Consider the following 18,340-nt stretch of genomic DNA (forward strand, 5'->3'; position numbering starts at 1 on the left):
ATATTTTCAAAAATTTGTGTTAGATCTTTCGAAATGTTTGAAAAAATCCTTATCGTTTGATACCCATTTTGTAAAAAACTAAAATTTTAAGTGTTTTTTTTAATACGTAGTTTCTTATTTGAGTCGAAAACAGTCACATTTTGCTTTGTAATAAATTGTATTTTGCTTGAGAAAATAGTAAAAAGAAATTAAATTTTGATGCACTTAAATTTTTATCGATCCATAAAATTGCTTTTTTAATCCTAAAACGAACCAAAATTTGCATGGAATTTAGGGAAATTCTCGTATGTTTGGAGGGTCAAATAAATCAAATTTGAATATTTTATTACCAAATATTTTAAAATTTGGAGCTTCTCAAATCCAATGATTTTGAAATTTTTTGAAAGTGTTGAATAGTACATCCGAGAACTCCCGAAAATGTAATACTCACATTAAAGCGGCCAGCCCTACTGCATCGTGTTTACCGCAGAGATGATTCTGATAACGGATCGCATTCCACATAATCTACAGGGGAGGAGGGATGCGTGGACATACCGTACTAATTTTATCGCAAAATTTTCAACAATAAAACTAACCAACCTCTCTTTCTCTCTCTTCCAGGGCACCTCTCGCCTGGTCAGCACCGACAGCGAGGACGTCCACTCGCCACCGCACGGCACAACTCCCAACTCGGGCAGCGGCGCCGCTCCAATAACCCCCTCCACGGCAACGCATCAGTCGACGCCACCCCAGCAACAACAACAACAATCCCTTCCACCACCACCCCCCTCCCCACCACCGGTCGTCCCTCCGCTCATCATCAAACCTCCGGTCGCGCCGGAAGAGGCCCCCCGGAAGGACGACCTGAAGATTAAGATCTCGCTGAGCAAGTCGTCGCTGATTAGCAACGGCGGACCGGCTTGTGCCGGCAAGCCGAAGAAGGAAAGCAAGAAGGAGCTGCGGCACTTCAAGAAGCGGGCCATCGCGAGGGAGCAGAAGGGGTCGTCGCGGGCGGGCAAGCGGGTTAGGAGGGGGGAGGACGACGGCGAGGGAGAGGAAGCGGACGGCGAGGACGAGCAGCTGTTGGCGGGGGTGGCGGAAGAGCTGCGCGTGGAGCCGATTCCGGCGCCGCCGAGACCGTCGTTTCCGCTGCCGGGGACGGACGCGTACGAGCTGTACCGGACGTTGGCGTCGCCCTCCGGCGGGGATGACTTTGACTCGCAGAGTTCGATTCTGGGGAGTGCCTCGTCGTGTGCAACGCCCAAGCACGGAGGAATAGCCGCGGCGGAAGACTGCCGGATCATTCACAGCCGGGGATCGAGCGATTGCGGGAGCGATTTGGAACTGAGCCAGAATAGTCAGAACAGTCAGAATAGTTCGACGGCGGCGGCGCCTCCGTCGGAGATTAACTTTGAGAGTGAGAACACGCAGGAGCTGGTGGAACCGGTGCGGGAGGAAGTGGCCGCTCCGCCGAAGGAGGAACGAGTCGAGGTTCTGAAGTTAAGTTTGAAGGGAACGCGAGCTACGCGGTCGACGCGAAGCTCCAGGATGAAGGGCACGATTGAGGTGGTGGTGTCGAAACCGGAACCGGTTCCGGTGCCGGCACCGGAAGTCGCCTCGCCGGCGGAACCACCGGTGAAAAAGTTCGGACGAGCGACCCGCCAGCGCAACAACAACAACAACGTGGTGAGCGCCACACCGGAGGAGAAGCTACCGGAAGTGGTTCCACCGGTTGAACCCACACGGGAACCTTCCCCTCCCCCGGTGGTGCAGAAAACCGTCACCCGGCAGTACAACCGGCGCAAGAAGAACGTCATCCCGCCCGACTACCAACCGGAAGTGGCGGCGAGGCCACACGCCGCAGTGGAGGAGCCACCGCCCTTCACCCTCGCAGCCGAATCCGCCCCCGCACTAGCCTCCATCCAAACCACCCCAGAAGATCTCACCGTCGGTTCGCGGACGGCGGCGGAACCGACGCCACCTCCGGCATCGGCCCCCCTTCCCGTCCAGGACGAAAACAAACCCGAACCTACAGAGTACAAAATCAAGAACAAGTTCAAGCGCAGCTACTTCCGGGCGGAGGAGTTGGCCAAGCAGCGGGAAGCGGCCCAGTCGCAGGTTCTGGTCGAGTCGGCGCAGAACGTCGGGACGACGACGGTTCCTTCGGGTGCGACGCCGGCCGCGGCACTGACCGTGCCACAGATTAGCATTCCAGCGAGCAGTCAGGAGACGACGTCGGACGGTGGACCGGGACCGGTCAAGCTGGTGATCTCCAAGAAGAAGGGCAGCATTTTCAAGAGTCGACCGTTGGTCGGGAGTGCCGAGGCGGCGGACAAGAAGCGGCACGTGTACAAGCACAAATGGGACGACGACGACGATCAGGAGGGCAAGGAGAAAGCGGCGTTGGCCGAGCAGCAGAAGCAGGAGAAGGAGGTTGACACGTTCGAGGGGGAACCGTCGGGGCTTTCGAGGGTTCTCCGCGGGGGAACCACTTCCGGTGCGCCAACCGCCTTCGACGAGGACGACGACGACGAGTTCGACTTTGACGCCAAGCTCAAGTGCAACCGGAACGCCAAACCGTACTACACCGTCGTGCGGAACGTCAAGAAAGCCCACCAAATCCAAGAAATCGGCGAATCCCAGGAAATGGACGACGACGTCGAGTACATCCTGTCCGCCCTCCAGTCCGACAACCCGATCGCCACCCGCTGCCTCTCCGCGATGACCCTCGCCACCAAGTGCATGACGCCGGCCTTCCGAATGCACGTCCGGGCGCACGGTGTCGTGACGCGCTTCTTCAAAGCCCTCCAGGACGCCCACCGGGACCAAAGTCTCGGCCTCTGCACCGCCACCATCATGTTCGTCCTCTCGCAGGACACCCTCAACATGGATCTCGATCGGGACTCGCTCGAACTGATGCTGAACCTCCTCGACACGGACCATCACCGAACCGACGAACCCGACCCCGCAACCCGCGGCCAGCTCGAAAAGAACCGCCTCAAAGTGCGCGAACTGTGCGAGGAAATCAAAAACTCCGGCAAAGCCAAACACATGGACCTGGACGCCATCACCGTCGGCTCCCTCGCCATGGAGTCCCTCCTCTCCCTCACCTCCAAGCGTGCCGGCGACTGGTTCAAGGACGAACTGCGCAACCTCGGTGGGCTCGAGCACCTCATCAAAACCGTCTCCGACTGCTGCCGGGAAATCTCCGACTACGTGATCGAGTGGACCGACGAGCTGCTGTCGAAGCTGCGCAAAATCGAGCGCTGCCTGCGGGTCCTCGAGAACGTGACGCTCCTGAACGAGCAGAACCAAAGCTACATCCTGAACTACAACGGCGGCAGCCTGGTCGCCACGCTGGCCAAGCTGTTCAAACTGGTGGACGGCGAGGTGGTGCTGTACCCGACGAACGAGCGCACGCCCAAGGAGGACCGGGGGGCGGTGCTGCGGGAGGTCATACCGCCCGTACTGAAGATCTTCATCAGCTTGACGCACCCGTTCAACGATACCGGTAAGTCTGGCGCGACAGTTTGGGTACTTGAATCTTACGTCCCAAGTCGAAAAGAATAATAGTTCTCTGTTGCGTGGAAGCAGCAACATGCCGTGCGACACTATATAAGCTAGCCGACAGCCACACTAAATTTCAGTACCGAACAAGGTAAATCAAGGACACACTGACACACGTACATTTTCCTTTTTTTGTTTTTGATAATTTGTCATAACTTTAGTGCAAGATTCTGAGCAAAAGGTAGAAGTTTAGTGTTTCACACTCTTTTGATCAAAATTCCGCTTTTCAAAGAATGGGTGAGATCGTTCTTTCTGAATTGTTCCAAACTTCGAACACTTCTTAATGTTTCGATTCACTGTCTTAGTAGCGATGGATGCTATTCTATTCATGTCTGTATCTGTAGCTTCTTCTACACTGAATAAAATCATCACTTTAAATGTACGAGGGTTGTTATCAGGCTTGCCACATGTACAGATATTTTTGGCACAGACCAAACACTCAAACTAATTATTTTTACAGTTAAAATACATTTGAGTCGTTTTTGTAAACTGCACTAAAAAGATAAACAAGTTTTGCATCTTTTTCCTTGTTTAGCTTTTGATAAAAATGTTCTTCTTTAAAGTTATACTTGATTGAGTGTTTGGTCTGTGCCCATAATATCTGTACGTGTCGCAAGCCTGGTTGTTATGGGTACGGTTGTCTCTGAATGGGCAAGAGTTTAATTTGGTTAATTTTGTTTTATGTAATTTTCAACTTTTCATTCAGGGTTTGTAATGTGAGGAAATTGCACGTATTTCTATCGAGCCCCTAATGTTGACATATCGACATTTTATGGTTCAACATCAGCTTCTTTAAAGCAATTAGCCTAGGTTCGATCCAAGTGGGGCCTGGTGGCACACTCTGAAATCACGAAGTTTAATTTCGTAAAAGTACATTAAATTTTCCATGACAGGTCCCACAATTTTTTTACAGGCGAGTAACAAAAAATGGCGGAAATTCCAAAATTATTTTTGTATTTTTCCGATGAAAAAAAAACTTTTGTTTTGAATAATGGGCGTTCAATTTAACATAAAAGACCTATTGAATACTAAATTTCCAAATCATCACCATTTAAAAAAACGAATATCGAAAAATGGACTCCGGAATCGCGATCAGGGATCAAAATTACCACTTAGAACAAAGTTTCACGCAAATCGCAGAGGGGTCTTATGCTTATGCTTATATAGAAATAAAAATGAAAATTCTTATTTTTGGAAAAAAAAACAAAAACCTAGAAATTGAGAAATTTAAAAATGCAAATAAATAAAAAAAGAAAATCTTAAATTTTAGGAATTGGAAATGTTTCAATAAAAACTAAAATTTAAAAATTTTAAAGTTGAAAATTGAAAATTTGACAGTTTTTACGAGTTTGTACTCGAATACCAAAGTGCTCTTCAAAATTTCAATCCGGACAATCAAATCACGAAATGTGTGTTTTTATCAAAATTTGGATTTCTCCCCTAAAATATGACTCCAAACATGCTCTAAAGTTATCTAATCTTCTGTAACTTGAGATGGCGGCATTTAGAAATTTGAGAATTTAAGATTTTTTTGAAGTTTTTCAATTCAGGAATTTAAAAATAAAAATTTAGGATTAAAATTTTCAGAATTTCAGTATTTAGAAATTTACGAATTTTAGAATTTAGAAATTTATGAATTTCTAAATATTTGAACATGAGAAGTTTTGAATTTAAGGAATCTGAAGAATCTAATGAATTTAGGGATTTAAAGAATTTAAAAAATCTAAAAAATTGGAAAAATCCAAACAATTAAAAAAAAAATATTTTTAATAAATTGAAGAATTTTAAGAATATTAAGCATTTAAAAAATATAAAAATTTAAGGAATTTGAAAAAATCAGTTTTCGATTAGATTTTGGGACGTCTGAATTCAAGAATTGAAGAATAGAAAAATTAAAAAAAAACGGATTTTTGTGTAAGTTTGAATTCCAGATATTTTTTGTTTATTTTTTTTTATAATTTAAGAATTTTATGAAATAATATGAAGAAATTTTTGAATTTATGAATTTACTTTTTTGAATGCAACTGCAGATTACAAATGTTTGGATAATTGTGTACTCCATATTATAATATTGAAAATCTATAGAACACTCTTATTAAGCCGAATCCAAAAAACGTAAAATCTCAGAATCTTGAAATTAAAAGACAGATTAAGTGTTCTTGTCGAAATTAAGTAAACGGAAAGAAAAGTCAAACAATAATCATTAAATTTTCTGGTAGAAATTGTAAAAACAAACTTTCAAATTTTGTAATTCAACTATACAAATATTCAATAGTTTTACAGTAATAAAATTGAAAAAATAAATTTCAAAAAAACTCTCAACTTTAAAAATAAAAAAAAAAAAACAAAAAAATGTTTTTTTTTTATTTTAGCAATTCTAAAATTTAAATCAAAATTTGGATTTCTTTACTAAAACATGACTCCAAACATGCTCCATTTAAGAATTAAAAACATTATCAATTGAAGTTTTTGAGAATTTTAAAATCTTAAAATTTTAGAATTTTAGAATATTGTAATTTTAGAATTTTTAAAATTTTAAATTTTAAAAACTTAGAATTTTAAAAAATTTGAATTTTAAAAATTTAGAATTTTTTAATTTTAGACTTTTAAGAGTTTTAAGAATTTTAAAAGTTTTAAGAATTTTGAGAATTTTAAAATTTTTAAGAGTTTTAAAAATTTTAAGAGTTTTAAAAATTTTAAGAATTTTACAAATTTTAAGAATTTTAAATTTTTTTAAATCTTTAGCAATTTTAAGAATTATTAGAATTTTATGATTTAAAATTTTGAAGAATTTTAAAATTTTTAAGGAATTTTAAAAGTTTTGTTACGACCGCTGAGATGGCCACACTGCCATACGGTGTAGGGCCGGCGGTGTAATAGGCAAACTCCACCTAAACTGTCAACGCGCGCGAATAGAGATCTCCACGGTTTCTCTCACGCACACCACGATTATGTATTGGTATTTGTATTTAAAGTATTGTTTTGGTTTTGATCGATTGTGATTGGCTGAATTCCAAGCAGCTGATTTTGTTTACACTATTTTTACGCAGACATAGGCAAATCGAGTAGACCAATCGTCTGTAAAAACCAGCTGTTTACCACGTGCTCGTGGTATAACAAAGGACACAGCTGATTTTGACAGACGAATCATTCTACTCGATTTGCCTATGTCTGCGTGTAAATTTTGTTACAAACTAACACACTCTCGCGCGTGGATATCTCTATGAAGAGAAGAAACAAAAACAAGTGCGTGTGTGACACACAGTGGCAACACGCAAACCGTAAAAAACTCCATTTTACTCGGCACAAAGTGCGATCGTGTGGAGAAGTTGTTGTTTCGGATATTAGGGGAAAATATTGTGTTGTAGGCGTTTTCAGTTGAATTTATTGAAACAGCTTGAACTAGCACACCTGTAAGTAAAGAAACGTAATTAACGATGATTAAGGTTTGAACTCAACATAAATACTTACCCAGCTACGCTGAAGAACAACAAAACTGCTCCGACGCCGTACCGTCACTTAGCACAGGATTGTACAGTGACTTTGAGCTGTAAGTGAACCTAAAATGGAAAACAAGCAAATTATTAATATAAATTACACAACAATGTAGGAAGTGGGACGAAGGAGAGGAAAGGAAGAGGAGTTGTAGGAGTGAAGGAAAGGAAGAGGTTATCGTTGGAAAGGAAGACTAATTTAGTAAGTAACACAGACACAAAACTGTAAACTAAAACTAAATAAACTTACCTTTTGCAGTTTTGTAGCTGTCAACAGACTGCTCACAAAAGTTGGTTTTACTACCACCCGAACAAACTACAAAATAAATTACGGGTTCGGTATCCTCTCCACGATGGCTGAAGATCACTTCGACTTCACTGATGCGGGGGAAATTATCACCTGCAGCTACTGCGAACAGACATACCACTCCCTCTGCGTGGACAACACGGCGGCGGACACGGAGTGGTACTGCCCGGAAGGTTGTCGGAACAATCCCGACGATTCAGCCGAACAAGCTCGCGAACAACCAGATCCGGTGACCGAAATGGATTGTCCGGCGGTTGAGCAAGCGGAAGAATTCGACGCGGAACGTTGGATCCGGGAGAAGCAGATCGAGATCGAGATGGAGCTGGCGGAAAGGCAAGCGCAGATCGATCGCGAGCTGCGGGAGAAGGAAGACAAGATGGCCGAAGCAATCCGGAAGGTAATGCGGCGGCAAGAAGCCAACTTGGAGCTTGAGCGGAAGAATAAGGCGAACCACGAGAGGCGAATGGCAGAATTGCAGAGTTCGTTCGAAAGGAGGTCGTCTCTCATCGACGAGCAGCTGGAGCTTACCAAGTATGGCTTCGAGAAGATCCTGCAATGTCCTCAAGTCGTCGACTTGACGAGTGAGGAAGAGGCAGAAGACGAGAAGAAGATCGAGCGCGACGAAAGCTCGTCGGAGACGAGTGAGGACCACGACGGAAGAGCGAAAAGTCGCGCGAAGGACGCCGGCGAGAGCGGTGCGAAGCTGAACAAGCAAGACGTCAGCAGAACTCTATACGGGCTGGGGCAGCAAGGTTCCGGGCTTGAGAAGGCACAATTGGCCGCGGGCGGGGGGCTTACCAGAAAGTTCCCTTGCTACCCGAACGGCCCAAAACCGTTGCCAAAGTCCTACAGAGCGCAACAAGAATCCTCAGAAGCCTGTGGAGTGTCGGACGGACAAAATCCTGCGAAGCTTCGGTACCGACTCAAAGATGCGGTGCAAGATACTGGACACTGTTCGCCTCATTTGTCCCAGCCGGTCATCGGGAAGCAACGGCAAGTGGTGGATCGTCCGGAACCGCTGCAACGAAGCCATCCGGCGAGTACGCGCGGACATGAGCATCCAGCGGCGAACGGCAAGCTTGCAACGCTCACAACGCTCGAAAGTACAGCGGATCAACTGTACGAGCGCACGGAAGCGACGGATGTCACGCTGGTGAATCCGCTCGCGATTGAAGACCCAGCTAGCGTACTTCCAAATAAGGAGGAACGGCTCTGGGCAACGAAGACGGCGGAAATGAACAACTTTTCGTCGAGAAATATGCCGGACAAGATAGCCGGAGCAAATAGAAGAAGGCAGATAGAGGACGCGAACCTCTGCTGTCGGGAGGAGGGCAGCTCCAGCCTGAGCAGGGCCAACCAAATGCAACCAAGAGTGCGCCACGATGGCCGGTTGCGGTTCTGTCAGGGAACGGAGGAGTTGTTCGACGTCGAGCGTACGAAGATCATCGTGAGCTGGATGCTTGGCGATGTGGTCGAATGCTTTCTGGATGTACGCGGTCAGGACGTCGCACGCCAAAAGCCACGCGTCCTGGGGGCTCGTCCCGTCACATGCACGGGTAGCTCCAGCATGCTCAAGGTTTTGCGAATTGTTCCGCATCACGGTGACACAGCTTTCGCGGACGAGGCAACCACTGTCGCGTTGATTGTTGGTGCGAAATCAGTACTAATGGAACACGGAGCTGTACTGGAGATGCTCGCTAGTCAGCGGACGGCTGTCGCGAATTGCGGGAGGCCAGGAATAACGCGAATAAATGGGTTGGCCTTCATGGTGAGCACAGCTGGCGGCTGCAACCGGTGGATCAAAGCAGAAGAACTTTCGGCACAGGATTGCAGCGTTTTGGCGGCCGACAGGGGTCAACTGGCAGAATCAGCTACAGCGAGCCAGCACCAAGCGACGGCGAAAGATCCGGACAAACCAAAGGATCACAGCCCACTGCCAGATTCGGTGGCGTGTGATCAGCATGGTCCGGCAGATCCTGGGCCAAGATCATGGGCGAAGTCATCCGCTGGTTGCACGAGAACGTCTGCAAACGGATCCATGCACGATAGTGGAATCGATGTGGAACTTCAAGTGGTCTACCGAGACTGCTTGAAAGTTAAGACGGGAAACTTGATCGAGACGTGGACGAAGGCACAGGACGACTTATTTCTAGAGAAGCTGAGGCCAAGACCGTACCAAAACCACGGCACCCCTTTGCGCAACCCAGATATTGGACTTGTGTCCAGGAAGAAAGGAGGGTGCACAGCGGAAACAGAGGTGACGCAAAATCTCGAAGAAGTCGGAGGTAATCCTTTAACGGTCAACACCAACGTCATCGAGAAGCGAGTCAACGAGAAGAACCTGCAAGAGTTGGACGACACGCAGAAGCTGACGGATGGAAACGTCGGCAAGGCGACGAACTCAAGTTCCGTCAATGACGAGCAAGGTGTAGTAGGCGTCAGCAATGATCAAGAAGAGGTCTACAAGTTGTCGCAGGAGCAGGAAGGTGGACGAGAAGCAGCGAACACAGCGGTTTTGAAAGTTTCTGGTAAATCCGACGCACCGGATGTCCCGACGGATGTTACGGGCTGGGGCCGTCGTAGCTGTCAACGCACGCAAAGAGGAGAGAAAAAGTGTGTGTGTGGCCACCAGCGTAAACACGCGCGCTGATTGTTCACCATTTTTCAACCTGAAAGAACGGACGTTTGAACGAGTTTGGAGGAGATATTTTGCGGATTTTTGCTGAGGAAAAAGAAGTGCTGTAGTTCGATTATTTATTTTATTGAAACTGTACTGCCTTAGGAACCTGTAAGTGTTACGACCGCTGAGATGGCCACACTGCCATACGGTGTAGGGCCGGCGGTGTAATAGGCAAACTCCACCTAAACTGTCAACGCGCGCGAATGAAGAGAAGAAACAAAAACAAGTGCGTGTGTGACACACAGTGGCAACACGCAAACCGTAAAAAACTCCATTTTACTCGGCACAAAGTGCGATCGTGTGGAGAAGTTGTTGTTTCGGATATTAGGGGAAAATATTGTGTTGTAGGCGTTTTCAGTTGAATTTATTGAAACAGCTTGAACTAGCACACCTGTAAGTAAAGAAACGTAATTAACGATGATTAAGGTTTGAACTCAACATAAATACTTACCCAGCTACGCTGAAGAACAACAAAACTGCTCCGACGCCGTACCGTCACTTAGCACAGGATTGTACAGTGACTTTGAGCTGTAAGTGAACCTAAAATGGAAAACAAGCAAATTATTAATATAAATTACACAACAATGTAGGAAGTGGGACGAAGGAGAGGAAAGGAAGAGGAGTTGTAGGAGTGAAGGAAAGGAAGAGGTTATCGTTGGAAAGGAAGACTAATTTAGTAAGTAACACAGACACAAAACTGTAAACTAAAACTAAATAAACTTACCTTTTGCAGTTTTGTAGCTGTCAACAGACTGCTCACAAAAGTTGGTTTTACTACCACCCGAACAAGTTTTAAGAATTTTAAGAATTTTAAGAGTCTTAAAAATTTTAAGAATTTTAAAAATTTTCAAATCTTTAACAATTTTAAGAATTTTATGACTTAAAAGATTTAAGAATTTTATGATTTAAAATTTTTAAGAATTTTAAGAATTTTAAAATTTTTAAGAATTTTAAGAATTTTAAAATTTTAGGAATTTTAAGAATTTTAAAAATTTAAAAAATTCAAAAATTTTAAAGAATTTAATTTTTTTTAAGAATTTTAAATTTTTGAAGAATTTTAATAATTTTAAGAATTTTAATAATTTTAATAATTTTAAGAATTTTATTTTTTTTAAGAATTTTAAATTTTTTAAGAATTTTAAGAATTTTAAGAATTTTAGGAATTTTAAGAATTTTAAGAATTTTAAGAATTTTAAGAATTTTAAGAATTTTAAGAATTTTAAGAATTTTAAAAAATTTAAAAATTTAAATTTTTTTAAGAATTTTAATTATTTTATGAATTTTAAGAATTTTAAGAATTTTAAGAATTTTAAGAATTTTAAGAATTTTAAGAATTTTAAGAATATTAAGAATTTTAAGAATTTTAAGAATTTTAAAAATTTTAAGAATTTTAAGAATTTTCAGAATTTTCAGAATTTTCAGAATTCTAAGAATTTTAAGAATTTTAAAAATTTTAAAAATTTTAAGAATTTCCAGAATTTTCAGAATTCTAAGAATTTTAAAAGAATTTTAAAAATTTTGAGAATTTTAAAATTTTTAAGAATTTTAAATTTTTTAAGAATTTTAAAATTTTAAAGAATTTTAAGAATTTTAGGCATTTTAAGAATTTTAAGCATTTTAAGAATTTTAAGCTTTTTAAAAATTTTAAAAAATTTAAAAATTTTAAAAAATTTAAAAATTTTAAAAATTTAATTTTTTTTTAAGAATTTTAATTATTTTATGAATTTTAAGAATTTTAAGAATTTTAAGAATTTTAAGAATTTTAAGAATTTTAAGAATTTAAGAATTTTAAGAATTTTAATAATTTGAAGAATTTAATAATTTTAAAAAATTTAAAATTTTTAAGAATTTAAATTTTTTAAAGAATTTTAATAATTTTAAGAATATTAATAATTTTAAATTTTTTAAGAATTTTAAGAACATTGAAATTTTTAAGAATTTTAAAAACCTTAAAAAAATAAAAAATAAATAGAATTTTTGAATTTAAGGATTTTTTAAAAGAATTTTTGAATTCATATTTTAAAATTTTAGAATTTAGAGACAATGAATAAATTTCAGCATTTTAGAATTTTTCGAATTTAAGATTTTTGGAATTTTAGAATTCATAGGTATAAAAATTTCAAACTAATTTTAATTTGATCAAATTATTTATTTATTTTTCTTCTGCAGCATACGGCGCCGGCGTGATCGGCTGCCAGCCGCACGTGATCGAGACGACGCTGCACCTGCTGCTCCGGGTGGGCGACTACGTGCCGCAAAAGTTCATCTTCGAGATGAACATCCTGGTGCTGCTGTTCCTGATCAACCTGTCGATGTACACGCGGGCGAACCGCACCCGCCTCATGACGGCCCACGCCCCCGACGATTACGGCACCACCGCCGAGGAGGACAGCCCGCGGGACGAGATGGCGGTGCAGGCGCTGGTCGAGTACTTTTACCGCCAGGACGAGCTGGCGAGGTGGGTTTCGGGGACTGTTCGTGAAGGTGGAATGAAATTTTTCATATATTTTTTTTCTTTAAATTAGGTACGCCGAAAAGAACACCGACGCCATCCTGGACGCCAAGTCGAAGAAGAACGAGGACATCGAGGAAACTGTTACCAAATGTGAGTGCTCTTGTTCAGCGCTGGAAGAAACCTATTCTAACTTTCCGACCCCTTTCCCACAGTGCTGCAGAAGGCCGGCCACCACATGGAGCACACGCTGATGGCCAGCTACGTGTGTCTGCTGATCGGGTGGCTCGTCATCGGCAGCGAGGAGAACGAAACCACCGTGCGGACGTACCTGCGCGAGGGCAACTTTGTGATGATGGTCAGCTCGCTGGAGAAGTACTACAACTTCCTCAACCTGACCGCGAATGTGAGTCCATCTTTTGGAGGAACTTCCTTCCCCGTCCAGAACTAACAATCTCAACCTTTTCCAGTCGGACGCCCTCAGCTTGCAGCACGTGCGCCAAACCAAGAACATCATCGACAATCTGAAGCGGCTGGACGCGGCGGACCGTGTCCCGTCGTCGTCGTTGCAACAACCGGAAGCGTCCACCAGCGCTCAACCACAGGCGCCGCAGCAGCAGCCCCATCGGTACGGCTCGAGGTCATCGACCCGCGCCCACTACTGATAGACCCGTTAGGACGACCCATCTTCGTGTTTCTCCGTGTAGTTTTGATTTTTTTTTTCTTTTAATCTGTTTCCACCGGAAGTTGTGTAATTTTACGCAGAGAGCAAAAATTGTACAGAGCGCTAACTAAATCAGCAAACAGAAAAATGCCGTGTTTCTTTTTTTATTTATTTCTAAGACATAATTTGCTAGACTACTTCCGTCGTAGAATAGAGTTGTGTGTTGATTCCAAAGGATCGCGCACTAGATTTAGGCGCGTGGCGTAGTTCTACGTTCCGAGTGTAAATATAGTCGCCGATAAGTAAATATAGAAATATATTGTTTAAATTATTAAGATGCATAATAGTGAGAACGTGAGAAGAATTCTTTGGGAAAAAAAAATAAAATAAAACAAAAGAACGTTTTTAATAAAATCGTACCGTAATAAAAATCTTGTGGGTGTCGAGTTTGGTGTGAAATCCGATAAAAACAATTCATAAGAGGGACAAGGTTATTTTTTTATTCTCTAATTTATTTTTATTAGGTCCTCTTCGGTACCGCGACCTGGTTAGGACCTGGGATCAAACAAATACAAAAAAAATTCACTGCGGCAGAAGTTAATCCGCACCCTTTCCTGGTCCGAGCGGGTCTTGCAACTCCTCAGCCGCGCGGTGAACTCGTAGAACATTTTCCACAGCTCCCCGAGGAACATCTTCCACAACTCCTCCGTGCTGTAAAGCACCTCGTCTCCTTTCGCCTGTTGTTGGCCACCGGCACCAGGGCCAGTGTTTCCTTGACTGCGTCCTGCATCAGCTGCGGATTGTGCGTTTGGGGCAACTACGGTCCAGACCCTCGTGAGATCCAGAGCAGTTAGCACACATTTTGGGTTGAGCTACTTCGACTTTACACTGTTCCGTTTTGTGGAATCGCCCACAGTTGTTGCATCGGCTTTTGAGATAACAATTCTTGGCTCCGTGTCCCAGGCGGAGGCAATTCCTGCACCGGGTCACGTTGGGTTGCTTGTTCCGGTAGGCCTCCCATCGGACGATGACTGGTTCCATTTTCTTCATCGCACTCAGCTTCTTGAGGTTCGTGTGTCCCTTGGGAAAGAAGACAATGTAAGGGGTTTCACCCACCGCGAACTTTTCCTTCCTCTTGATGGCCTTCACATCCAAAACATCAAGGTTATGATCCTCCTTGAGTCGATCCTAGATAATCTCCAGGGATTTTATTCCCTCCCCGTGTCAGCTTGTACTCCGGTTTCGCTTTGCACAGCACCATTAAATCCAGAAATCTGTCGAAGGCCAGGTTCGTTACCACCAAAGGTGGTTGCTTTTGTTTACCGGCAGATTGTCTAGGTTCTGGAACCGCCGGGGCGTCTCCTCCTCCTGCTGCACTGGCATTGTTGTTGTTTTTGTCGCCCGGGGTCTTCTCAACTTTTTCTCCTTCGATGCCGATTCCAGTCTGGACTTCTTCCGCTTCCGATTCCCGCGGACGGGACGAAAATTCTCCACCTCCATCTGTCAAAAACTTCCAAGCACGCGAGATGACAACACGAGCTAAACACGTCTTAACTTGTCGCTGGCTGGCGACTGAGTGGAGGGACAAGGTGTTCGTTCGTGTAATTTTGAGCGTGCACTCATTGTTATAATTTGGATCAGTGTGGTTTGAATTTCTTGTAAACAAAGCAAAGCTAGCATTGCTAATGCAATGTTTAAAAAAGATTTAAAATGATTTTAATGTTATCTCTAGATCATTTAAAGGAACGTTCTCACCAAAGAATTATTTTTTAGATAGTAGAATCTTGGTATTCAGATTGTTCTCATTTGAAAGTGTCTGAAAGCCAAGGTTCTACGTCATATCGTCATAATCCAGAACCCGCAAAATTACAGAATTTTCGCACATTCGACCGCTTGTTCCGGTAGGCCTCCCACCGGATGATAGGGCTTGCCGCAACTTGCATTGCAGAGAGCTTCGTCAGATTGGTGTATCCCTTGGGGAAGACCACAATGTCCTCCTTCCGTTTGATGACATGTCCCTCTTCAACAGCATCTTGACCTGTTCCGGTTCCAGCAGGGGGAAACCACGAACAACGACCCGGTGCAATCATTTGCTTCTTCACCCGTTCTGCACCACCCCTGACTGTGCACGGTGACAGCAACAACAACATCCGTCACTCCACCACCAACAGCAGGAAGCGAAACATCGTGGAATCTAGTTCTAACACTTTTATTGTTAATATACGTGATTAAGTAAACTTGCCGAGCTCTTGTGATTATTCCTGCCTGCGTCCCGCCTGTCCCTCCTCCCAGCCGCAGTTACAACACACGCACACTGACAAATGATGTTCGATTGAACCAAAACTGGCACCAAACTGGTTGCTCTTCAAATGAGCGTGTACCATTTGACAGCTCTGTGATTTTCAGTGCGGAACTAGCCCTCGAACCCCTCAATCGAACGTATCAACAGTGGCCAGTGAATCTAATAAGAATCTACATAGATTCCGTTCCGAAATTCGAATTGAACTGACTGGAAGCTGTCACAGCCCTACGAAATATTTTTTTTTTTTTCATAAAATTATTTTTATTAGGTCCTTTTCGGTACTGGGACCTGGTTAGGACCGAGTCGGCTTTTGTAATTACATTTGGCTTAATAATTACAGAGGATCTTGTGTGTAAATGTTAGTGGGAGGGGAGCCGATTACCCGCGGCCTACTCGGGGTTAGTAGGGAAGGGATTGATGTTAAGGACAAGGCGAGGGAAGGGAAGGGGATTGTGTAGGGGTCTTGGTTGGCTCTGCTGGCCTTTGCGTTTTGTCCTCAGCCGCAACTCGGTGTCCAGCTGCTGGGGCGATCTTGCTTTGCTTCCGGTGCAACCAGAAACGACGGCTTTGTGCGAAGGCGAGTTATACTAACTAGAGGAAAACTAACTGAAGGAAACTAACTGGAAGAAAACTAAATAGATATTTTGGAATCTGAGAGGAACTGATAGATCGGATAGAGAACATCAAGGTCAAGTTGAGATAACGCGTCTCGCATCGGGATTTCTGGTGGTCTTCCTCGGGCCCTGAGGGTATCTTTCAAATTAAATCTGTGAGCCTGGTGATCTGGACACGCCCATACGAGATGGTCGATGTCCTGATAACCCTGCCCACAGTCGCAAAGGTTCGTATCACTCATGTTGATACGGTACAGATGAGCCTTGGACGAGTAATGGTTCGACATAAGGCGGGACATCGTTCTGATGAATCCACGCGTCAAGTCCATTCCCTTGAACCAGGCTTTTCTTTGCACCTTAGGTCGTATGGAATACATCCAACGTCCTTTGGTGTCGTCGTCCCATTGATTTTGCCAATCCAGAAGCGCACGCTGCCTCGGAAAACCGTAGCATTCTTGTAGGCTAATTGGCCTTTCAAAAATGTCTCCACTCTCAGCACCCTTCTTGGCGAGCAAGTCCGCTTTCTCATTACCCGGAATCGAGCAATGAGCGCGGACCCACACCACCGTGATGCTGAAGGACTGAGCCGCCAGGTTGTTTAAAGTCTTGCGTATTTCCGTGAGGAAAACGCAGACTCCTGGTCGGCTTCAGAGACCGGATAGCCTCAACAGAGCTAAAGCTATCGGTGAAGATGAAGTAGTGGTCAGGTGGCATGGTCTCGATGATTTGCAGTGCGCAGTAAACCGCGGCTAACTCTGCGACATAAACCGAACTCGGGTCCTTCAGCTTAAAGAACAGCTGATAAGATTCATGATAAACACCGAAGCCCGTACAGCCGTCGAGCTTGGAGCCATCGGTGAAGAATCTGTTGTTTGGAGGAACATGGTTGTACTTTGATGCGAAGATCGACGGTACAACTCCCCGCAAAGATGGTTTGGGATACCGCGAGTATCGGCTTTCATGGACGTGTCGAAGCCAATCAGGGTGCTGTTGGTTAACGGAGGCGTGCGCTGTACCGTTGTGCTCGGGCTCCACTCCACGATGACATAAAGTCATAATATAGAAGCATGCGCCGAGACTCAACGTGAAGGTTCAGCAACGTTTCAAAGTTGTCAATTACCAGTTTATTCCTGTAATCACACCGGATCAGGAACCGGTAAGACAGTTCGTAGTAACGAGTTCGCAGAGGCAATACTCCCGCCAAGACCTCGAGGGTCATGTTGTGAGTTGAGTGCATGCAACCCAAGACAATGCGAAGGCTTCGGTACTGTATCCGCTGGAGAACCATCAAGCGTGATTTCGCAGCTGTTTGGAAGCAGAGACTGCCATATTCCAGCACCGAGAGTATCGTTGTCTTGTACAGTCGAAGCAAGTCAGAAGGATGAGCACCCCACCGGTTGCCAGAGACGCTGCGCAGAAAATTAGTTCTTTGCAGGCACTTTTGCTTCAGGTAGTTAATGTGCTTCCCCCATGTTCCCTTCTGATCAAAGATGGTACCCATGTACATGAAGTGGTCCGACTGCTCGATAGTCTTTCCCGAGAGAGAAAGATTGAGCTGTGCCGGTTCATGCTTCCCCGTAAAAACGACCAGTTCCGTCTTCTCCGGAGAGAATTCAATACCCTTTTCAACTGCCCAATGGGCCAAGTTGTTCAGGGTATCTTGCAAGGGTTCTAGCAGATCGACTTCCTTCTTGGCAGCGATTGAAACCACTGCGTCATCTGCGTACTGTATAAGGGTGCAGTCTCCGGTCAAGCAATCATCGATGTCGCTGACGTAGAAGTTATACATGGATGGGCTAAGGCGTGAGCCTTGTGCCAAACCCATGTAACTTATCCGGGTGATTGCCAGATCACCTTGCACAAAGTGCATGTGTTTTTCTGACAACAGGTTGATGAGGAAGTTGCACATCGTCGGATTGAGACCGCTCCGCCGCAGCTTTACTCCCAACACATCGATGGAGACTGAATCGAATGCACCCTTGATGTCTAGGAAGACAGAAGCCATTTGCTGTTTTTACCACGGGCTATGTCGATTCCTGTGGCCAGCAAGGCTAGACAGTCGCTTGTTCCCTTGCCTCTCCGGAAGCCATACTGCGTGTCTGACAGCAAGTGCTCTCGTTCCATCCATGGTTCGAGGCGGTCGAGGATCATCTTCTCCAGCAACTTGCGTAGACACGACAGCAAGCTGATTGGACGATACGAGTTGTGGTCGGACGCCGGCTTACCGGGCTTTTGAATGGCAACCACCCGGACCTGTCGCCATTCGTGTGGAATTACGTTC

General features: G+C 44.3%; 1 protein-coding gene across 2 annotated transcripts in view; it reads left to right on the top strand.

The window, feature by feature from the left end:
• LOC6052594 (protein wings apart-like) overlaps nucleotides 1–13,574 on the top strand; it is a 36,016-nt gene extending 22,442 nt beyond the window's left edge. For both annotated transcript variants that reach the window (XM_038250832.1, XM_038250828.1), the window contains 5 exons: nucleotides 601–3,490; nucleotides 12,197–12,485; nucleotides 12,553–12,632; nucleotides 12,695–12,885; nucleotides 12,950–13,574. In XM_038250832.1, the coding sequence (XP_038106760.1) occupies nucleotides 601–3,490; nucleotides 12,197–12,485; nucleotides 12,553–12,632; nucleotides 12,695–12,885; nucleotides 12,950–13,144 (3,645 nt within the window). In that variant the 3' untranslated portion in view covers nucleotides 13,145–13,574. The remainder of the gene's footprint in view (nucleotides 1–600; nucleotides 3,491–12,196; nucleotides 12,486–12,552; nucleotides 12,633–12,694; nucleotides 12,886–12,949) is intronic.
• Nucleotides 13,575–18,340: the final 4,766 nt, after the last annotated feature.

Source organism: Culex quinquefasciatus, chromosome 1 (assembly GCF_015732765.1).
Source record: "Culex quinquefasciatus strain JHB chromosome 1, VPISU_Cqui_1.0_pri_paternal, whole genome shotgun sequence".
Classification (NCBI taxonomy): Eukaryota; Metazoa; Arthropoda; class Insecta; order Diptera; family Culicidae; genus Culex; species Culex quinquefasciatus.